General features: G+C 45.6%; 1 protein-coding gene across 2 annotated transcripts; it reads left to right on the plus strand.

Annotated features, from left to right (window-relative positions):
* Positions 1-105: 105 nt before the first annotated feature.
* Positions 106-19043, plus strand: CTC1 (CST telomere replication complex component 1). 2 transcript variants are annotated; one of them, XM_033090522.1, is made up of 23 exons: positions 106-236; positions 2770-2933; positions 7377-7611; positions 7759-7970; positions 8235-8391; positions 11326-11610; positions 11711-11839; positions 12420-12649; positions 12756-12933; positions 13026-13226; positions 13734-13860; positions 14449-14563; positions 14700-15027; positions 15115-15204; positions 15464-15657; positions 16454-16548; positions 16641-16818; positions 17119-17196; positions 17658-17802; positions 17893-17957; positions 18204-18369; positions 18474-18600; positions 18754-19043. In XM_033090522.1, exons 1-23 carry the CDS (start codon positions 204-206, stop codon positions 18900-18902), a joined length of 3681 nt encoding a protein of 1226 aa, XP_032946413.1. In that variant the 5' UTR covers positions 106-203; the 3' UTR covers positions 18903-19043. The 2 variants fall into 2 exon arrangements, with proteins under 2 accessions (XP_032946413.1, XP_032946414.1); XM_033090523.1 differs by having other exon boundaries at positions 16644-16818.
* The last annotated feature ends 1125 nt before the right edge of the window (positions 19044-20168 follow it).

Raw genomic sequence — 20168 nt, forward strand, 5'->3', positions numbered from 1 at the left:
AAGCAGGTCTCTAGGTCCCGGAGCTCCTCGAATCGCGGCGCGCTTAGCACATCATCCGCCTGCGCCGCGATGCTGGGCGGGGAGGAGTCGGAGGTGGAGCCGAGAACGCGCCGGCTGATGACGTCACAGGTCGGTCCTCCAGTGAGCACCCGCGCGGGCCGCAGTTCGCGCTCGCTTTCCCGCGGAAGATCGTCGGCGTTGTCATGGCGGCGTGCCGGGGTCAGGCTCCTGGCTCTGTGAGTGCGGTTCTCCGTCCCTCGTCCTTTTTTTCTTGTGTGTCCCGGATTTTTTCTTCTCTCGTTCACTCCACCTTGCCTTTTTGCCTCCCTGACTTCACTGGTCGCGCCCGGGCCACGGGGAGCCTCTGAGGCTGCTCGTTCTGCCCCTCTCACTGGTTCTGCGAATAGACGTATTTAATCCTTCATTCCTGCGGCGCCCGCTGTGAGCCTTAAACACGTTTCGATCCACTCTCGAGGCGTCAGGCCCAGTGGGAAGCCAGGAGCAGACTAATGGAGAACTGTGGTCTGTGGGTTCTTGGGAGAAGACCCCAGACGCAACTGTAACTGGTAATTAGGGAAAGTTTTTGAGATCCGAAGTGCGTGTAGGAGTTAGCAAAGCAAAAAACAAACAAGCAAACAAAAAAGCACTGAAGGATTTCAAGGCATAGGCAAAGACATGTTCAAAGGCTAGATAGAGAAGGTGTCTGAAAAATTCAAGAAGTTCAATTGGGTGGTAGAGGGGTCAGAGCTGACACTCTTGTGAGTCTTGCTAAGCAGGGACTTTAACTTGAGGACAATTTAGGAGTTATTAAGGGTTTCAAGCAGAAAATGATTGGATGAGATTTGGAAGGCAGCTATGCTCACCACTATACCACCAGCGCCTTCTGATTGGATGAGATTTGAATTTTCGTTTCCTGAGGCAACAGTGTAGAGATTGGACTAGAGAGTACCAATTAGAAAGCTGTGGTTGAAATGTATTCAACTACAAGCTGTAGATGGTGACCCCAACTATGGCAGCAATGTTGAGGAAGAAGAGATAAAGACAGAGTAAATTTAAAAACAAACAAATATAATAGAATCTAAAGGACTTGGCCTTGTGTAGGGAAATGAAGAGAGTTAAGGAAGACATCCAAGTTTCAGGGTAGAACTATTTGGTTGAGGATGCTATTTGCAAAGTTAGTGAACACTTGAAGAGGAGTGGGTTTTGTGAAAAGTTAAACATTGGGCATCCATGGTGCCAGTAGGTCGGCCAGGTGAAGAATCTGATAGACTCATGGATAATAGCTAGAGCTCGAGAGAGAGATCTCAGTTAGAGATATAGGAACAATCAGTCTCTATCGATGGCTATTAAAGCCATCTAGTGGATGAGGTCACTGAGGGGGAGATAGGGTTCTCAAACTTCAGCTTATATCAATATCAATCTGGGCAGCTCATTTAAAACACAGACTGCTCCCCACCCGCTTCTGATTCAGTAGATGAGATCACCTAAAAAATCACCTGCATTTTTAATAAAACGGGGGTTTCTGAGGGTTGTCAATGTGCCAAGCAATGGATAGTCAGAGGAATAGGAGCTAAAAACGATGACCAAAAAAGGAAGACAATAGGTATGAGAGTCTGGGCTTTGGTTTTTCTAGTGGACAGTTCTGAATGATGACCTGGTCCAGTTTTGACAACCCTGACCATGGTTGGGAGTGTTTGGCTGAGGTGGGATGAAGGTGAAGGTCAATGGTAGGGCTGTCCACAGGGACACTGAAGTCATCTAGAGCTTGAAGATTGGTTTTTCAAGCTGTTTTCAAACTGCTGAAGATTTAACTGAATGTGGAGGATTGACCAGAGGCTAATAGAGGAGCGTTGGAGGAACAGGGATAGAACTGTAATGGTTTAGAATTACCGCTGGGGATCAAGAAGGCTCCAGGTCCTACCCCTAAGTATTGTTGAACTCTGTTGGAATTTTAAAATAAAGCTGCCTAGCACTGGGCGTATGCCAAGATAGTCCCATGCCCAAGAGTTATCTACTATTGAGGTAGCTGTGTTCAGAATCTGTGGCAGGTATACAAAGATGGTTCATGTGCTCCTTAGAAAGCCCACATCTTAGCTGAAAAGACAGAACAGAAACAAATTCAATGGGATTGTATCATATACGTGTATGTGTTTAGCTTATGGGAATTCGAATGTATACATGACTTAAAAAATGGAGTAATTAATTTATGTCCTTTTTATATACTGTTCATTATTAGGCACATTTCCATTTCCATGTATATTACTATACAGTACTATGTCCTATTCTTTATGAGCAATTTAAAGGATTTTTTTCCAAGGGTGATTTTGACCAATCTTTTTTTCAACTTCTAAAGTCTTTAGAACCAGACTACATAAAATGAATTACCACGATCTTTGGTGATCATTGCTCTATGAATAGCGGTATGTGCAAGGTGCTGTGGGAGCTCCAAGGAGGAAGCAGCATTCTGCCTGGAATGGTCAGAGAAGGGTGCACTGAGGAATATATATTCCAGTTGAGCACTTTAAGGATTGGGTACAGGTTTGCTAGAGAAAGAGGCAAGACCAAAGCTGGATGGCCAGCTGTCTGAGTTGATTATATGGCTGGACTAAAGACTTCTAAATTTTCTTTAAGCGCTACAGTCCTTCACTTTTCCTCTTAATTTGCATGTCCTCTTGATTTTTCCCCCCCCCCATTCCTTTATTCTTCTCAAAATTTCCTTGGTGGGCAGCATGGTCATGAAGATGTTTTAACTCAATTCACTTTCCTCAGGAGCAAGCCTGGCTTGAGGCTGCCCACGCCTTCATCCAAGAGACCCTGTGTCCACTTGGCAAGGAGTCTAATGTGCAGTTGACTCAGTTGGTAATTGATTGTGTGAAGACTACCTGGTTGTCCGAGGGAAGGAACCTGGGTTTTACACTGCCCCTCAGCTACAGGTGAGAAGAGGTGGCGTTCGGGGGGAGTTCAATTTGGTATTGAAAAGGAAGGACCTGAGAAGAGTGAGGGGAAACTCACTGAGAGGAAGAAAAGGTGTTGTAAACACAACCTCCTTCTGCCAAACGTTCCCATTCTCCATCAAACTGCTTTCCTTTTCCTCTAGTTCTCTGAAATTGACTTAAGTGAAGTCTAGGAACAAAGAGAAGAAGGGAGAGGACAGGAGAAGATTGAAAGAAAATTTGGAAAAAACTCAAAGTGGGCAGAGAAGCTGATACTATTTCATTTTCTGTATTAGGAAACTAAGATTCACCAAGTACTGATAGTTGTGTTTAAGAAGACCTGAATTGAAGGTCTTCTGAAGGTATTTTTGTTTTTTTAAAACTATACCACCACTTCCTAAATTGTTCTAGGCAACATTAAGAAAGTACCACAGGAAAAAGGCTCCATGGCTAAATAAACTTCAGAGACATTGGAAATGATAAGCTTCTCTAGGAGAGTCATGAGGCTCATTAACATATTAAAGGCTCAGAAAAGTCCTGCAAAAAGAAACCTGCTTAACCTCCTCAGAGAAGTATCCACTGTCTTGAATATGGGGTATTTTATTCCTGTGGATATTCTTATATTTTTACTACACATGCAATATACAGTAGAGTTTTGCATACCTTTAGACTTTATATAAATAGTACCATACCTTATATGTCCTTTGCAATTTGCTTTTTGTACTTTATATTATGCTTCTGAGATTTATTCATATTGATAACTCGAGCTCATTTTAACTGCTCTATGATATACTATTATGTAATTACACATATCACTGTGTATTTATCTTTTAAAAAATAAAAAAGCTTTAGCTTTGTTTAATTTGTCATTTCCCAAACTCATTTGAGCATAGGACACTTTTTCCCTGACACTCCCTTAACTTGCTTATAGCAGTTTGGGAAACACTTCACTCAGCCTGGCAATCTGTCTCAGTCATTAAAGGCAGGGGATCTTTGGTGAGAAGACAGCTTAATTGGATTCCATGTTATCCAAAACACTATTTTCAAAATTCTGTGTAATTTTCTCATCCATGGACTTCTTTATAAACCAAAGGTAAATAACAAGGGTTGGTGGGAATGTAAGTTAGTGTAGCCACTATGGAAAACAGTATGGAGGTTTCTCAAAAAATTAAGAATAGAATTACCGTATGATCCAGTAATTCCTTTTCTGGGTATTTACCTGAAAAACATGAAAACACTTATACGTAAAGATGTGTGTGCCCCTAGATTCATTGCAGCATTATTTACAGTAGACAAGACATGGAAACAATCTAAGTGTCCATTGATGGATGATTGGATAAAGATAAATATATGTATATATTCATATTCAATGGCATTAATACTACTCAGCCATAAAAAAGATGAAATATTACCATTTATAACAACATGGGTGGATCTTGATATTATGCTAAGTGAAATAAATCACTTAGAAAAGGACAGAAATCGTGTGATTTCACTCACATGTGGAATATAAAACAAAATGTAACAAAACATAAACTCATATACAACAAAATGATGGTTTTGTGGGGGGAGGGAACAGCGTGAGGGGAGGGCGAAGTGGGTAAAAGGGGTCAAATATATGATAATGGAAGGAGATTAGACTGGGGAGCATACAATAGAGGACAGATGTTGAATTATAATCTTGCACACCTGAAAATTATATGTTATTAACCAATGTTACCCCAAACATTTAATTTTAAAAAAATTAAAATCAATAAGGATGGAAGAATCCTAAAATGGAATACTGAAACAAATGAACCTAACTGTATTAAGATGTTATTTATAACCACACAGAAGGGGGAAAACTATATTTCAACTATATATCCTGAGAATAAAGACAAAACGAATGCAAACCAAATAAATAAATAAATCAGTGGTAACTAAAATTGCTGGTCCACCAGCATGTAAATCAACACACTCCCTTCACTGAGAATGTCTTGCCTGTGAAAAAGAGTCAGCTGAACTAAACTGTATTTTTTGACATTGTGTTTGCCAGGTACTTAATGCTCAACTTTAAACAACCTTAACGTTTTGTCATATTTGCTTCAGTTCTTTTTTTATAAGAAGTAAAGTGTTCCAGATTTAGTGAAGTCCCCTAAGAGTTCCATCCCGATCCAGTTCTCTCCTACCCCTTCTTAAGTGGTCAGTGTCCTGAAGGGAAGTGCAGGCTCATGGGGTATGCACACCATCAGCTTCAGAGCTGTTTTCACACTGCTCTCCGGTAGAATTGTACCAAGTTGACACATACCAGCATACATCTGTATCCTGAGCCTTTCTCATACCTGTTTTTTACGTTGTACACAAAATTTTCTTTTGTCTATTTGATAGTTATTAAATGATAATTCCAAGGTAATTTCCGAGGGCCCTCTACCTGGGGGCTTTTTTCCTTTTCTTTGTAACTTCTCATTTTACTCCATTGACCTGTGTTTTCCCTTTTTTTTTCCTACAATTCTTGCCCATCTTCATAACTTTTAAGATTGCATTGTTGATGTAGAGGCTTCTGATCAAGATGGAAGTGTAGGTAAACGCAGTGCTTTCCTCCTTTCACAACCACATCAAAGTTACAACTAAACTACAGAACAACCATCACTGAGAATCACCTGAAGTCTAGCAGAACAGAAGTTGTGTAACTAAGGATATACAGAAGAAGCCCCTTTGAGACTGACCTTGGAAATTAAAAAAAAAACAACAAATTACATTGTTCATTTAAACAGAATGAGATCTCATTTGAAAACTGTCCTGCTAGTGTGGGGGAGCTCTGGGACAGGAGAGCTACTTATCAACTAGTTGTAGTGGAAGGAATTGTGATTTCCATGAAGTTTCTATTGCCGTGGGGTTAGGGTCTCCCACTGGTGAGCTAAGTGTATGCCTACTGGCCTCCGTGATCACAATCTGATTAAAGGAACATCCAAATCTCAAAATTCTGGCATTACTAGAATGATTGAAAAATGGTAAGTCAGCAATTTTTAGGAAATTTGGAACCTTTTTAAAGTTTCTTGTTATTCAAGATAAATGTAAAATTGCCAGCACAATATGTAGAAGTAAGGAGTCTGTAAAGAATAGTGGATGAAGATAAAATAGAAATTATTTGATAGACATAAGTACTCATTTTTTTTCTCCTTCATCAAGTGCCTGTTGTGTGCCAGGCACTGTGCTGGCCCTGAAAGTTGGGGAGCAATGACAAATGCAAAGGATTTGAGGTTATCATCTTCAGTTCCTGACCCAGCCCCTAAAGAATCTGAGACAAATGGATCCCTGTTTTTACTGTTTTCTGTCCTAAAGGTGTCCTAGGGTAAAGAAACAGCTCTCTCCCATTGATTTTTCCTGGGCCTTCAGAAAAGTAGGGAAACAAAAGAACATGGACTTTTGAGTGAAGCACACCTGGCTTTGCCACCCATGCCACTGTGTACCTGAACCTTTCTAGCTTTCCTCATTGGCAGTTTTATGAGGGATTTTGGTGAAAATTCAATACAGTATTGAGTGTGAACAGACCCTATATAGTATGTGCCTAAGAGGGACTTAACACACGTTAGTTTTCTATCTTTGCCTTTTATCTGTGCCAGAGCCATGTGGGAAAGAATGAAGCAGATGTGGAAGGGCAGTGGGCCGTGTGGCACAGCATCCCACAATTCAGTACTCATACATGGGTGATCATACGAGTACGAGGAGAAATTGTGATATTTTATAACCGTATCCTATTTCTTTTCCACGCAAAAATCATGCGAATGCAAATGCAGGCTAACGGGACTCATATTACAAAGATGTGAATCTATCACATCTGTGGTAATTTACTTGTCACGTTATCTATGATATACCTCACACTGAATAGTGACTCAGCAGTGTGGGAACCTTTTGCTTCAGAATGGCTGATCTCATACATCTCTTGAGATTTGGAAACTTGATACCAACTCCCTGCTTAGCCTCGGCTTCCCAGCTAGTCTCTAGTACTGTGATCTAGATTAGGAAGGAAACGTAGCTGGGCCCATCGAGGTTGAGCCATTAAGCAGATGCCTAGGTGGCCTCTTTGGAGTTTTCTGTGGATCTAAGAACTGAGATGCTATCAAGGGAGCTATTCTTGGTGTTGAGAAAGTGTTCTCCCCACACTCATCTCAGACTGCTCTGCATTCCTTCATTTCTCTGGGTCTTTGTGGCACTATCTTGTTCAAGTTATTATTCAGCACAGGCTTTCTTCCTACTTTCTCCCTAGGTACTACCCGGTCTTTGAACCCAGATCCCATCCTTATTTTCTTAGGCCCTTTGTCCCAGCTTTCCCTCCTTCAATCAGTCAAACTCCTCTCTTGGGCCCCATCCACCTTTCCTTGGGATATTAGATTTGTCAGGACCGAGAGTAACTTCCTAGACTTGGATACAGCTTTGTAAGACTTTGCTCCCTTCACTCTGCAGCTTTGTCTCAGTACAGAACCTGAGAACCCACCAGCGCCTCCCATGCTGTAGCCACCTGTCCTGGAGCAGTACGGCATACCAGGCTTGGGCCCAAGAGGCTGGACTAAGTGGGACCCTACCCCGGGAGCGGCTATTACTTTTAGGGACACTAACAGACCTATCAGGGGACTTGGAACAAGAGTGCAGGAATGGAAGTCTCTACGTGAGAGATAACACCGGTATCCTGAACTGTGAGGTGAGTCGGAAGGGGGAGGTTAGATATCTCAGATCCTTAAAAAATGGTGTCTAGGCAGCGAGGCAATTAAGTCTGAGGGAACAAAGGTGGAGGGGGCTGGATGGGATGCTAGGATCCTGATTAACCCTTGCTCTTGATCTTTTGTAGCTCATAGATCTGGACCTTTCTTGGTTGGGCCATCTCTTCCTATTCCCCAGTTGGAGTTACCTCCCTCCTGCCAAGTGGAATTCCTCAGGGGACGGGCACTTAGAGCTCTGGAGTGCCCCCGTGCCAGTGATTCCCTTGACCGTCAGTGCTGGCCCCCTCACCCCTATCCCTGTTCTCTACCCACAAGCTGCTTCCCGCCTACTCAGGCACAGGTAATTCTTCTCTGTCTGGGAGAGGAGGGAGCACTGTGAAACCAGTGGAAAGAAGGAGAGACAGATACTGAAAGTAATATCGATGAAATGTTCCAGATCAAGGAGACAATAGAGCCTCTTTTAGATTAATATCTTTGGGATAGCTATGGAAATATGGAAATTCTACATCACTGGATTGGTCTTTACATGAAAGAGGAGGCATTTGTAGGGGAAAAGAAGAGAAATAAAAATGACTTTTTTCTCTCTTCTTTCTACTTTCTTTAGTAGCAAGCTCAGAGTTGTGCAGCCAAACCTGGCCGGGAAGCTGGTTCGATTGAGTGCTCTGGTGAAAAGTCAAAAGAAAGCTTACTTTGTCCTGACTCTCGGTGAATTACCCCCAGCTGACAGCCAAACTGGCAGCTATGTGTCTGTCATCGTGCAGGTGAGGATTAGGGTCAATTCAGGGGCATGATGATGTGGACGCGGTGTTAGAACTCTTAATAGGAACGATAACATCTTAGGAGGAACCATTTCAGAAAGGAGGACAGCTGGGGGGAGCTGTTTTCTGGAACAGTGATGTTGAGGGAAGAAGGTTCCAGGTAACATTGTTCCTGTGTACAGGAGGTGGGGAATAGACTTTCTGCTGTGCAATTCGTTGTATTGTGTCTGACGTTTTGAAAACCTGCCAGAATCATTTGGTTTTCCCGGCATTAGAAGGAAGAAAATTATTGATCTAAACACCATTAATACATTGAATACATACACTTTTTAAAAAACTTGATACTTACCAGTTGGTACAATTTTAATACCATTAATTTTTACAAACTAGTTATTGTTATATGACTTATACAATTACTTGAATAAGGTTCTAAAAGCATTCAAAACAAAGGATGAAAAGGCTCTCTAGCATGCATATCAAACAATTTGAAAACTATGAAATTTATTAGCACTATTCGACTTCTCAACTGTGTCTCTGTGTGCCATGAGCTTGAATAACAGTGATTAAAGTATAAAGGAACAAAAAAATGCTAAAACTAAAAATTCTTAGAAGCCACCCAAATTTCTGATCTTGCTTTTTCCTCTTGGGTTAAAGAGTAGCTTATACATTTTCTTTACATTAAAATTTTAAGTCTGGTAAAGACCATTCAAAAAGTCTGTGCAGGGCGGGGTTGACTCATTTGTGTATTGTATGTCCAGGGAGAAATTTCTGAAATGCACTTGAATTTCTGCAAGGTAACTAAAGTAGGGTAAGCCCTTTGGGTAGTTTATACTCTTGTTGTAGATCTTATATGCAGAGAATAATACAAAACAGTATATAAGTTCTAAGATGAGTGGTATAGTTTGTAACTGCTGTAGCAGGTCAACTATAGTTTGTCATATGGGGGAAGCCTTATGAGAAAGTTTAGACTTGATCTAGGTCCTTGAAGGATGGACAGAATTTAAATCACTAGGAGAGAGGGGAGGATATTGACGACTGTAGAATCACCTGTACCAAGATTCAACCTTTATCGAGTATGTACTGTAATGCTAGGCACTTTAGTCATTTCAGAGGCACAAAATTGAAGCTTTCAACCAGATAAGTAAGTCAGCGGTTACTGTTCAGGATCATAAGTGCTGTGGTTGGTACCTGTACATACATGAGACACTCTGAGGTGCAGAGGTGGGCTTTGGAATAAGCCTGGGAGGTCAGGCGAGGAGTGATCTTGGTATGTTTATGGGCTGCTGAGGAGACATATTGGATACATACTGTTACTGCAGATGACCCCAGTGAATCTCTTCTATGATAAAAGAGGGAGGCCATTTCTTAAAAATGGAGGCCTGGACTCGGAAAAGAGGAGGAAAGGTTCAAGGTAACTGCTGTGCTAGGTGGTTGGGCAGAAGAGATTGCTAAGCAGTGACGGGGCCCAACTGGAGAGGGTCAGCACGAGTGTCTGCCACTAGGGTGGCATGTGTCCGTCTTCCTTAAGTAGGTCTTTAGAAAAGGAGTTGAGGAAATAGCTATGGTGATGCGGTATTGGAACAGAGGAAGGGAAGGACCTCAGTGTCTGAATAAAGGAGAAGGGGCTGTGATAGGAGGTCCTAGTGAGAGGTTAGAGGGAATCTCATGAGCATAGGGAGAGTTGGGGAGAGCAGAATCACCAGTATTGATTTATTCGTTGGTTTGTTCAGTCAAACCATTATTAACTACCTGTTTTGCACAAGCGGTAAGCTTAAGTGAGGTCTTAGCAATACCTTATGATGAGTTGTGATGTCCAAGGTCTGACTGATGGTACTCAGCTGGTTTTCGAGTAGAAATGGAGATGTGCGAAGTTGAGCACAGGGGGCTGAAGTTCAAGTGTCTTGACTATTAGTGTGTTTTGAAGCCCCTGATAATGGCAACAGTACTGTTATGCCTGTGGGAAGAGCGTGCCCTAGAAGATTTTATATTTATGAACAGTCCCATTTTTCCCTTGTGCTTAAATATCTTCTCAACAACCACCCTTATCCAGTCCCTATGATGCCCTGCTGTCAGATGTTTATTTTTGTTTTCCTACTTTTATATTTCTCATTTTCCTATAAAATAAAGTCTGCAGCATGTTCTGGTTTTTCCCCTCAACTTGGCTGTCCCGTCTTATCTCCTGCAACTCCCAAGAGCATTCCTTCTCCATCCTGGTCAGTGTTTTCACTGCCTTGCTTGTTCTGAGTTCCGAACATTTCTATGTTGTTGCCTCCTGCTTGAATCACCCTTCTCTTTCTCTCTCCACTTTGACAAACCAGAGATGTCCTGCAGGACCCTATTCAAGTTCCACTTCTTTCACTTGGCCTTCCTGGTCGTTCCAACCCATCCTGACCTTCTTTTTCTTTCTCTGAAACCTTAGCAAATGTGTATTCGTTTTGCCATTTGATCATACATGGCTCCATATTATTACTTGGGTTTGTGTCTGTGTTTCCCAGTGGTTTGAAATATGTTGGAGGAAAGGGAACAGTCAGTTGTATTTCCTTAACATCTATTCCAATACTGGACACATCCATACCCAGTACATATTGATTAAATAAATGAAAATTGTTTGTATGTTAATGGGGTGGGATAGGGGAAATGCAAAAGGGACATAATTTTCTGAATGGAATATTGTTACATTTTAGAGGAAGTTTTAGGGATGGCTTGTATGTTGGGGGATGGATTAGGAAACATTCGGCCTCTCCTATGAGAAAGGAGAGATCCTGACAGTTCTATGGCTTAAGATTTAATTGGCAAACAAGGAAGATGAAGAGGCAAAGAAAGCTCATAAGGAGGAGCAGGTCTTGGAGGTAAAATCGTGATGGGAAGGGACTGGTAGAGGGACAACATTGTGGGAAGCGTCCCATGTACCATGTTGGCTACCTCTGCATACGCCAGGTCCCTGCCCAGCTGGTGTGGCACCGAGCCCTTTGGCCTGGTAGGGCCTATGTGCTGACAGAGCTGCGAGTATCCAAGATCCGTGGTCACCGTTACCGTGTCTGGAGGACCAGTCCCTCCTCCCATCTGTTGCCGCTGAAACCGGAAAATGTACAAGAGCAGGAACTGGACCTGGACAGACCCCTCTTGGAGGCTGACCCCAAGCCACTCCCCAGGCCCAGCAACTCCCAAGAGAGGAAAGAGCAAAAAGAGCTCGTCCAGAGCTCCATACTCTTATCATATACAGTAAGTAGAAGAGAGAGATCCTAGAGCTCGAGGGGCAGGAAATGGGAGTCTCCAAAGAGGAAGGAGATAGGGATCACCTGGCCCTTTGACCTCTTTGCAGGGAATGGTCACTGGTGTGCTGAATCAGCCTGCTGGCCTCTATGAGCTGGATGGGCAGCTGGGGCTCTGCCTTGCTTACCAGGAATTCCAGGGCCTCAGGCGGGTAATGCGACCAGGAGTCCGTCTGGAGGTATGTGAGGGATCAGGGCTGGTGATAAAAAGAGGCCCTCTCGGCAGCTTCTCTTACCTTTATGGGCTGGTCTTTCTATGCAGCAGGGTGGGAACTTTTACGGCAAAAGTCCAAGAATAATTTGTATTGGCTTGGGGGCACGGGGGCTTGTATATGTTAAGCATGATTTGGATAAGAGTTCCGATCAGAAAGGAGTAGAGTCTGGGTTGGGACCAAAGCATTTCCTTTACAGAAGGGCCTTCTAACTGTTAAGTTGGGGAGGAGGTGCTGGAGCTGAAGTCCAGGTAAAGGGAAGGCCAGAATGATGGCAGGCAGCCTGGTGAGTAGGTAAGCCACGCCAGCCAGGAGCCCTCTGGCCCACAGAAAGACTGTGTGGGGCTTGTGAGAGATGAAGGCTTACCCCAGAGGCAGTGGCTTGTAATGGAAGGTGAGGAGACGAGGCCTGGAGACTGAAAAGAAATCGCCTATATAGGAGAAATTGGGTCTCCTGGAACCCAGGCAGTGGAAAACTGCAGTTAACTGCCTGGAGCCGTTGAGTTGGCTTCACCTCTCCTTTTTCACTTTTTCTGCTTTTCCCCAGATCCCAGATATTCACCTTCTCCAATCAGTGGGTGGATGGACAAAAAGGCCTGTGCTAGCCGCTTGTCTCCGCGGTGCCATTCTGCTTCGGAGCTTCTCTCCTCGGAAGCCTGAGGCTCAGTCTTCCTCCCAAACCCAGTCTTCCCTTTATGAGCACCTGGTATGGGAACGCCGGTTAGGACTTCCCCTCTACCTATGGGCTACCAAGGCCCTGGAGGAACTGGCCAGCAAGTGAGGAGAGGGTCTGGGCCAGGGTGGCAGTGGGAGTAAGGGAAGCAGGATCCTGGAAGAGGCAGGGTCTTTGAGGGACGTGACTCAGCTTCTTTCCCTGGCTAAGGCTGTGTCCCCATGTGCTGAGACACCACCAGTTGCTGCAGCACTCCTCTCCTAGGCAGCCTGGCCTGGGATTACGACTCCTGACTCCTACCCTGGCTGTTCTAGCTCCACCACGCATCCCTAGTCGGAATGCACATAAGGAGATCCTCGGAGAGCCGCATCTCTGTCCACTGCAGAAGGTGTGAGGACGTGGGGGTATGATGGATGACAGAGCTAGTGCATGGGGGGACACGTAGAATACACAATCTGATTTTTCTTTTCTCCCTGACAGTATGCTCGGCTGCAGACTCCCTGCTCCTTCCCCACTCTGGCCACCCTGAAAGAGGAAGGGCAGAGCAGGGCCTGGGCCTCCTTTGACCCTAAGACCTTTCTGCCCCTCCCAGAGGCTTCTCACCTGACCAGTTACCAACTCAATCAGCGTCTAGCCTGGTCCTGGCTCCGTCTGCTGCCCTCCACTTTCCACCCAGCCCAGGTCAGTGGAGCTCCAGCAGGGCTCAGGGTACTTCCTCTTTTTGCCACCCTCAGTATTACTACCATAGTCATTTTTTGTCATTTTGACTGACTGGGCTTCTAACTAGACTGCTCCATCTCTTCTTGGCCCCCTCCCTGCAGCGATTAGAAAGAGTGAGGTAAAATGTGACTTGGATTACGAACCTCTCTCACTTTAAATCCTTTTCTTGTTTTTCCTAGTCTATATAAAATAAAACCAACCTTTTTATTAAGTCCGATGAAGTCCTGCTTGTTCTCCTATCTTTAACCTCGATTTGAACACTTTCTCTCCTGCTACCGAATGCATGAACGGGTGTTTTTTTCACATCTGTCTTCCCCACTTGAATATAAGTTCTTAAGTTCTTTGAGGTCAGAGACAGTATCTGTTTGTTCACTTTGTAGCTAACATTTAACACAGTGCCAGGCACATACTAGATGCTCAATATTTGCTTAATAAGTTCTTGATACCTTGGCTTTCGTCTCCCTGCAGGTTTTAGTTGGGGTTCTGGTGGCTTCATCTCATAAAGGTTGTCTGCAACTTCGGGACAGAAGTGATTCCCTCCCCTGCCTACTCATGAACAAGCACTCGCAACCCCTCACTGACCCCCAGCTCATAGGTTTGGAGTTCAGAAGGGGAGAGAAGGTGGTGGAGGAATAGAGGGTCTTAGAAGGGGGAAGGTTTGGGAAAAAGCACCTGCTGGGATTTTCTAGAGATGCTGAAGTGGAATGTGTTCATAAGTTTTGGGAGAAGTTTAGGAGGCTGGTATTGGCAGGTAGAGAAAAGGAACAAGGGATTCCCTGGCTAGAAGTCCAATTCCCAGCATTCATTTCTCCCTCCAGAGAGCCTAACATGCACACCACGTTAGGCTCCCATTTTCTACATTCTTAGTTTGGAAGAATAATGGTCTTATTTGGACTTACCTGAGATTTGTAGACCAGGAAATCCTGGAAAGCGGAGTTTTCTTAGATCTGGGAATAGGCGTTTTAGGGATTTGTATGAAAGTAGAATGAAGGCATTTCAGTTTTGGAGGCCTGGGGTGGGGTTGGACATGGGGATGGAGTGGTTTCTCCCTTGGAGGTGTCATCCCTCCAAGGTGGAGGTCAGGTCACGCTTGGGCTGGGCAGCGAGACGTGCAGGGTGGTCTGCTTCACTTCCCATTCCACCGTTCTTCGTTTTGCCAAAACAGAAAATTTCCTTCCTCTAGGCTGCTTGGTGCGGGCAGAGAGGTTCCAGTTGGTCATAGAGAGGAATGTCAGAAGCAACTTTCCCTCCTGGAAGGAGCTGAGCATGACAGGCTTCATCCAGAAGCAGCAGGCCAGGTTGGCCTTGGGGAGTAGCTGTATTCCCGAGTCTCTGAGGGGAGGGGACGGGCCTGGTGCAGGTGTTGGAACGCTGCAACGCGTGACACCCAATGCCCGCATCCCTAAGAAACCTATTCCTTGTCTCTCCAAACAGAATCTATGTCCAGTTCTTTCTGGCTGATGCCCTGATCCTGCCTGTGCCCAGACCCTTCCTTCACTCAGCCACCTCCTCCACACCTCGGCAGCCAGAGCCCACCCTCCCTGAGGGTCCCCACGTAGGACAGAGCCGGCTCTTCTTGCTGTCCCACAAGGAGGCACTGATGAAGAGGAACTTTTGTGTCCCTCCAGGAGCCAGTACAGAGGTGCCCAAGCCCACTCTCAGTTTCCATGTGTCTGGAATCTGGCTTGGGAGCACCCAGAGGAGGGAGGGAACTGGATGGAGCCCACCCGAGCTCAAGGGAGCTGAGAACAAGGATCAGAAGGTAAGCTGGGACTGCAGGGTCCTAGGGCTTGACCCGTGCCCCTAGCTCCTGTCTGCAATTCCAGCACGCTTCTCTCCTTCCTCACAGGTTCTCCTCATCTTTCTTGGTCCCTCAGTCCGCTGGTTCGAGTTTTTGCACCCTGGGCAAGTGTACCGACTTGTGGCTCCTGGCCCTCCCGTGAGTGCTCTACTTCATCACACCCTTCCCCAGAGAGCTTTTCTTTGGCTTGGGGTCTGGAGAGGAAGTACCAGTGCCTGGTCACTCTCTAGTCTCCTAGCAGAAGGGTGGATCTAGATTGAATAGAAGGCCTGTCTATGTCTAGATCACTTCCTTCACCAGGCTCCAGAGAGAAAACAAAATTGGGTCATAGTATTTTGTAAACCTCCCTCTGGACCAAGGTACACTAAGAGACCATCGTCTTCCCATTTCCTGGCAGACACCAATGTTATTTGAGGAGGATGGTTCATCCTGCATATCTCAGCGTCCTCTGGAGTTGGCTGGTTGTACATCCTGCCTCACTATCCAGGATGAGTGGACCCTGGAACTTGAGAGCTCCCAGGACATCCCCGATGTACTGGGAGTCAACAAGGCTCTGCCTGAATCCCCGCTAACTGACCTGCTCAATAGCAAGTAAATGTCCTCCAGCCTCTCCAGCTTATTGGGCTGCTCCCTCTTCCTCTGCCGTGGTTGGGTTTGGCAAACCATCCTTTCTTTGCTACAGCGTGTTTCTTTCATGTGATTCAGCTCCTAGAGGAAAGATGTCAGTATAAGATGGAAATTGTGCTTCATACCTGATTTTTTTCCCCCCAGCATGTTACTGTTTTGAAATGATCATGAGAAGGCTTTCTCACAATTCAGGTAAAGCCTTAACAACATAAGAAAATATAAGAAACATAAAAGAAAAAAATGTAAGGACAAAAGCTGAAAATCTATAGAGTACAGGAAGTGACTGGCTTACGGCTTCAGGAACAACTATACTTTCCTCCTTGAGCTGTTCGGGGTGGCTGCACATGCAAATGAAGGAGCTACAGAGATATTTCCCCGTGTTAAACAAATAAACCCTACTGGATTGTATGTGTAATTTTTATGAAACTGGTCTATACTAGAAGTGAATGTTTTCAAGGATCTATGATTTGAAGGAGGGGGCTTGTCTGAGATTCTAGGTGTAAATGCAAATGGAGACTTAACTCTGCTGTTGTACTTCTTGCTAAGGCCTCTGGTTACCACACTGTATAGGTTTTGAGTGATCTGCCATAGCCCTATTTTTCCTAATTCCTGTTACTTTTAGTGTGTGATTTGCACAGCATGAGATTTTTCAGGGCCTTATAGATGATGTTCTAACAGATCCTTTTTCTGTCCTTGGACCTGACTCTCCATTCTCTGTTTTCTTATGCCTCCATTCTCATTGTATTTCTCTATCCCGTAGAGAAAAAGACACCGATTCCTTGGTGTCTTTCTCAGCTGAGATTCTGTCACGGACACTGTGTGAGCCACTTACAGCCCTTATCTGGACAATGCCTGGTAATGACACCTCCTTTGAGGGAAGATGTGAAATGGAATAATGGGACCTTGTGGTCCAGGCAGATACCACTGACCCCTGCCCTTTCCTTCAGCAGGGAGCACTGGGGCCAGGAGAAGGTGTGTGAAGTTAACTGTAGCTCTGGAGGCTGCTGACTGTGAATTCCCCCCTCACTTGGACATATATATCGAAGGCTCACACTTGCCTCCGCCACTAGGACTCCTTCCAGGAGCCCGAGTCTACTTTAACCAGCTGGAGAAAAGAGTTTCCAGGTGAAGATCTATGTAGCTGGTCTGCCCTCCTCTCCCTAATGATGCAGTTCTCTTGAACGTCACTCCTACTTAACCGTATGCTACAATAATACCTTCTTTTTGACATTATGTTCAATATGGTACTGTGGAATTTGTGCCCTCTATCCTCATAAGATGTTCCAGACTGGTCCTTCTCTCATTCTTCCCTCTGCTTTGATCGAGCCAGGTCTGGGTGCATCCCTCAGGGGAGTGGCCAAGCCTGTGATACAGTCCCAGCTCCAGCCTCAAATTGACTTCTTTCTCCTCCGCTTCCACTTGCAGATCCCACAATGTTTATTGTTGTTTCCGGTCATCTACTTATGTGCAGGTCCTGAGTTTTCCCCCAGAGACCACAGTCAGGTCAGTGCCCCATGCTGTGGTCCCCAGACTTCACAGGGTCACCTCTGCATCCCACACATATTCCTGCCTCTGCAATTTTTGCCCTAACTACAACCTTCTCCAATCCTAGCAGGATGTGTTGAGTTAGAACAATTTCCTCTGCCCCAAATGAAAAATGCCCAATACCTGTCATTTTATCCGGCAAGATTTATTGTTCTAGGCTCTTAAGGGTTTTTCAATCTAAAATGCAAATATCTTTTCTTGGCTAACATCTTGGTTGTTCAAGTCTGAAAAATATTGATGACAGTTGGAGATCAGGAACTCCAAATGTCAAAATGGGGACCACGGGGCTTCCAGGAGAGCGTGGAAGCCACTATTGTCCCCATCCCTATGCCTGCTGAGTCCTTCCAAACACACCCTGCCTTCAGAACCCCTTTGGCTATTTCTTGACACACACCTCTCTCCCTGTCTCTCTCTCTCAGAGCTCCCCTGCCCCACATCTACCTGGCTAGGCTGCTACAGGGTGGCCAGGCCCCATTCCAGGCCACTGCGGCTTGCCACATTGTGTCTGTCTTCAGCCTTCAGCTCCTCTGGGTGTGTGCTCATTGTACCAGCATCTGCTCCCAGGTATGGATGGGCAGGGGCTGAGTTGGGTGCAAGGTGCCAGAGGTGATATGATGGGACAAAGGATTTTTCCAACCACTTTCTTCATCCCAGGGAAGGTGTACGCTTCAGGGCTCCACTTGCCCTACTCAGACATCTATAAGCCAGGCCAGCATCAGGTAAGAGCCCATGGTGGGCACCCATTGCGCCATTTACTTCTCTATTATACAACTTCGCCTTGTGCTCGCCTTGTGTTAGCGTAACTCTTGGCTTGTGGGAATTACTTGATAAATATTTTTGAATGAATGACAACGGTAAATGAATTGAAGATGAAACCGTGACGATGCAGGCATGTTGGGTTCAGGTGACTGGCCACCTGGGTTTGCTACGGGAGTTTCTGTTTGTCACCCCCACCCCCACCCCAGTTTCCTCGTGGAGGATGGGACGGCCGAAGCTGTGGTCACCTGTCGGAATCATCACGTGGCAGCAGCACTAGGCCTGTGTTCCAGTGAGTGGACCTCCCTCCTAGAGCTTGTCAGAGGGCCAGGTAAAGTGGCCTTGCAACTTCCAGGGTCTGCAGCCCAGCCTGAGGTGAGATACGGCTGGGAGGTGGGACGCACATACTCAGGTCCCTGAGGGTTCGGCAGAGGGCTTAGGAGTTTGAGTTTTGCTTAATCCTGAGTTTCCCTCTCTAGACCTCAGCCAAGACTGATGAGCCCTTGACCCTCTTCCTCCGGACACTTTGTACCAGCCTCTCTGTACTCCGCCCTATTGTGCTTTCTTTTGAGCTTGAGAGGAAACCCTCCAAGATCGTCCCTTTAGGTAAGGATGGAAGGGTGGTGGTGTACATAGATGGGACCAGGGAGGAAGAGGGATGAGGGAGTGATAGGGGATTTCTGGAGTAGCAGAGGAGAATGGTGCGTGGAGACTAAAAACCACATGCATAACACGTGTTTTCCTCTCTTCCTATCTCAGAACCTCCACGGCTAAAGCAGTTCCACTGTGGGACTGCTGGGGATCTCCCTCTCCTGACTCATGTGAATCCCAGGATCCGACTGTCATGCCTCTCTATCCAGGAGCCGGAGCACTCCAGCTCCCTGGGGGGATTTGCTGCCTCCTGCTAACCTGAACTGCAACAATGGCCTGAAACTTCTCCCTGCCCTGCTGGAAGTCTGGGGGCCTGGGTCCCAGCCCCTCCCCTTTGTCGTGGCCTTTACCTAATCTGATTAAACCAGGACCCCAGATCCCGATATTCATAAACTGTACCCTACTGTAATTTTGCCTTCATATTCTGGTGCCAACCTGCCTTGGGGAAGTTGCGCTCTTGATATTTTCCCCTCTGGTTGGTGTCCAGGTACCTGCACTCACAGGTGGCCCTGAGCAGCTGGGTTCTGCCTTTGTGGCAGGGGCCAGAGGAACAAAAGACTTGCCCCTTGTGTTATTGAACTCGGGTTTGCTGCTGGATTTTCTATTCAAGAATGAGACGTGGTAGTTTCATTGACTTGCAGCAAGTAGAGGAGACGGAATTAACATCCAAAGCTCTGTCTTTGGGAAGGGAGGCATAGCCATTGCTTATATACACTATTTGGTTAATTACATGTTGATTCCTTCTTTGCAATTGGCTACACTTAATCCTGTTGTGTTCCTGTCAAGCTCATCTTGTTTACAGCTGCAGCTGCAAACTACTATCACATTTTAACATTTAGAAGAATAGCATTTAGTAAGAGCTGCCCAGAACTTGAGACCCTTGTCCTGTCTAACACTTTTGTGGGGCTCCTGACGGTCCCCTTGACTTGCAGTAAAGCTCTGGTGATGTGCAGTTGTGTTCATCTGGGCTCTCAGACCTCCCAACCTGACAGCGAGCGGGTCTATCATTTACCATCATTTCTGCCCTTGTTTTCCATCAGTGCCAAAACTGGTTTGAAGAGCTGGTCCAGCAGAAGAAATGATATCAAAAGTCAGGCCCTAAAGGGAGTAAACCAGGAAACTGGGGGCAAGGTAGACACCATTGCGATGGTACTCTCAGCAAGGTTGGGCTGAGGAAGTTGTCGATTATGTGAGCCTAGAGTTATAGGGAAATACAAGGTGGATGTAAGAGGGTGGAGATGGGGGACCACCACGGATGAGGAGAGGCACGTGAGGAACCCATACTGTGGAACCCCAGTCGAGTGCTCAATGCTGTGGGTTTCCCGTGGGTCAGGCCTAAGGCAGATCCTTGATCCACACCATGAGATCAGTCGAAATTCCTGTCAGAACTCACCGATTTAGGGGTTGCAGCAGCAATTATTTGGGGGTGCTTATGCATTTGGTTGGTGTTCCATTTCTTTGGGGAACTACTTGATCAATGAAGACATAGAGCCTAGCTACACCTCTTAGAGCTGTTCAGAGGG

Source organism: Rhinolophus ferrumequinum, chromosome 21 (assembly GCF_004115265.2).
Source record: "Rhinolophus ferrumequinum isolate MPI-CBG mRhiFer1 chromosome 21, mRhiFer1_v1.p, whole genome shotgun sequence".
In the NCBI taxonomy this organism is placed as follows: Eukaryota; Metazoa; Chordata; class Mammalia; order Chiroptera; family Rhinolophidae; genus Rhinolophus; species Rhinolophus ferrumequinum.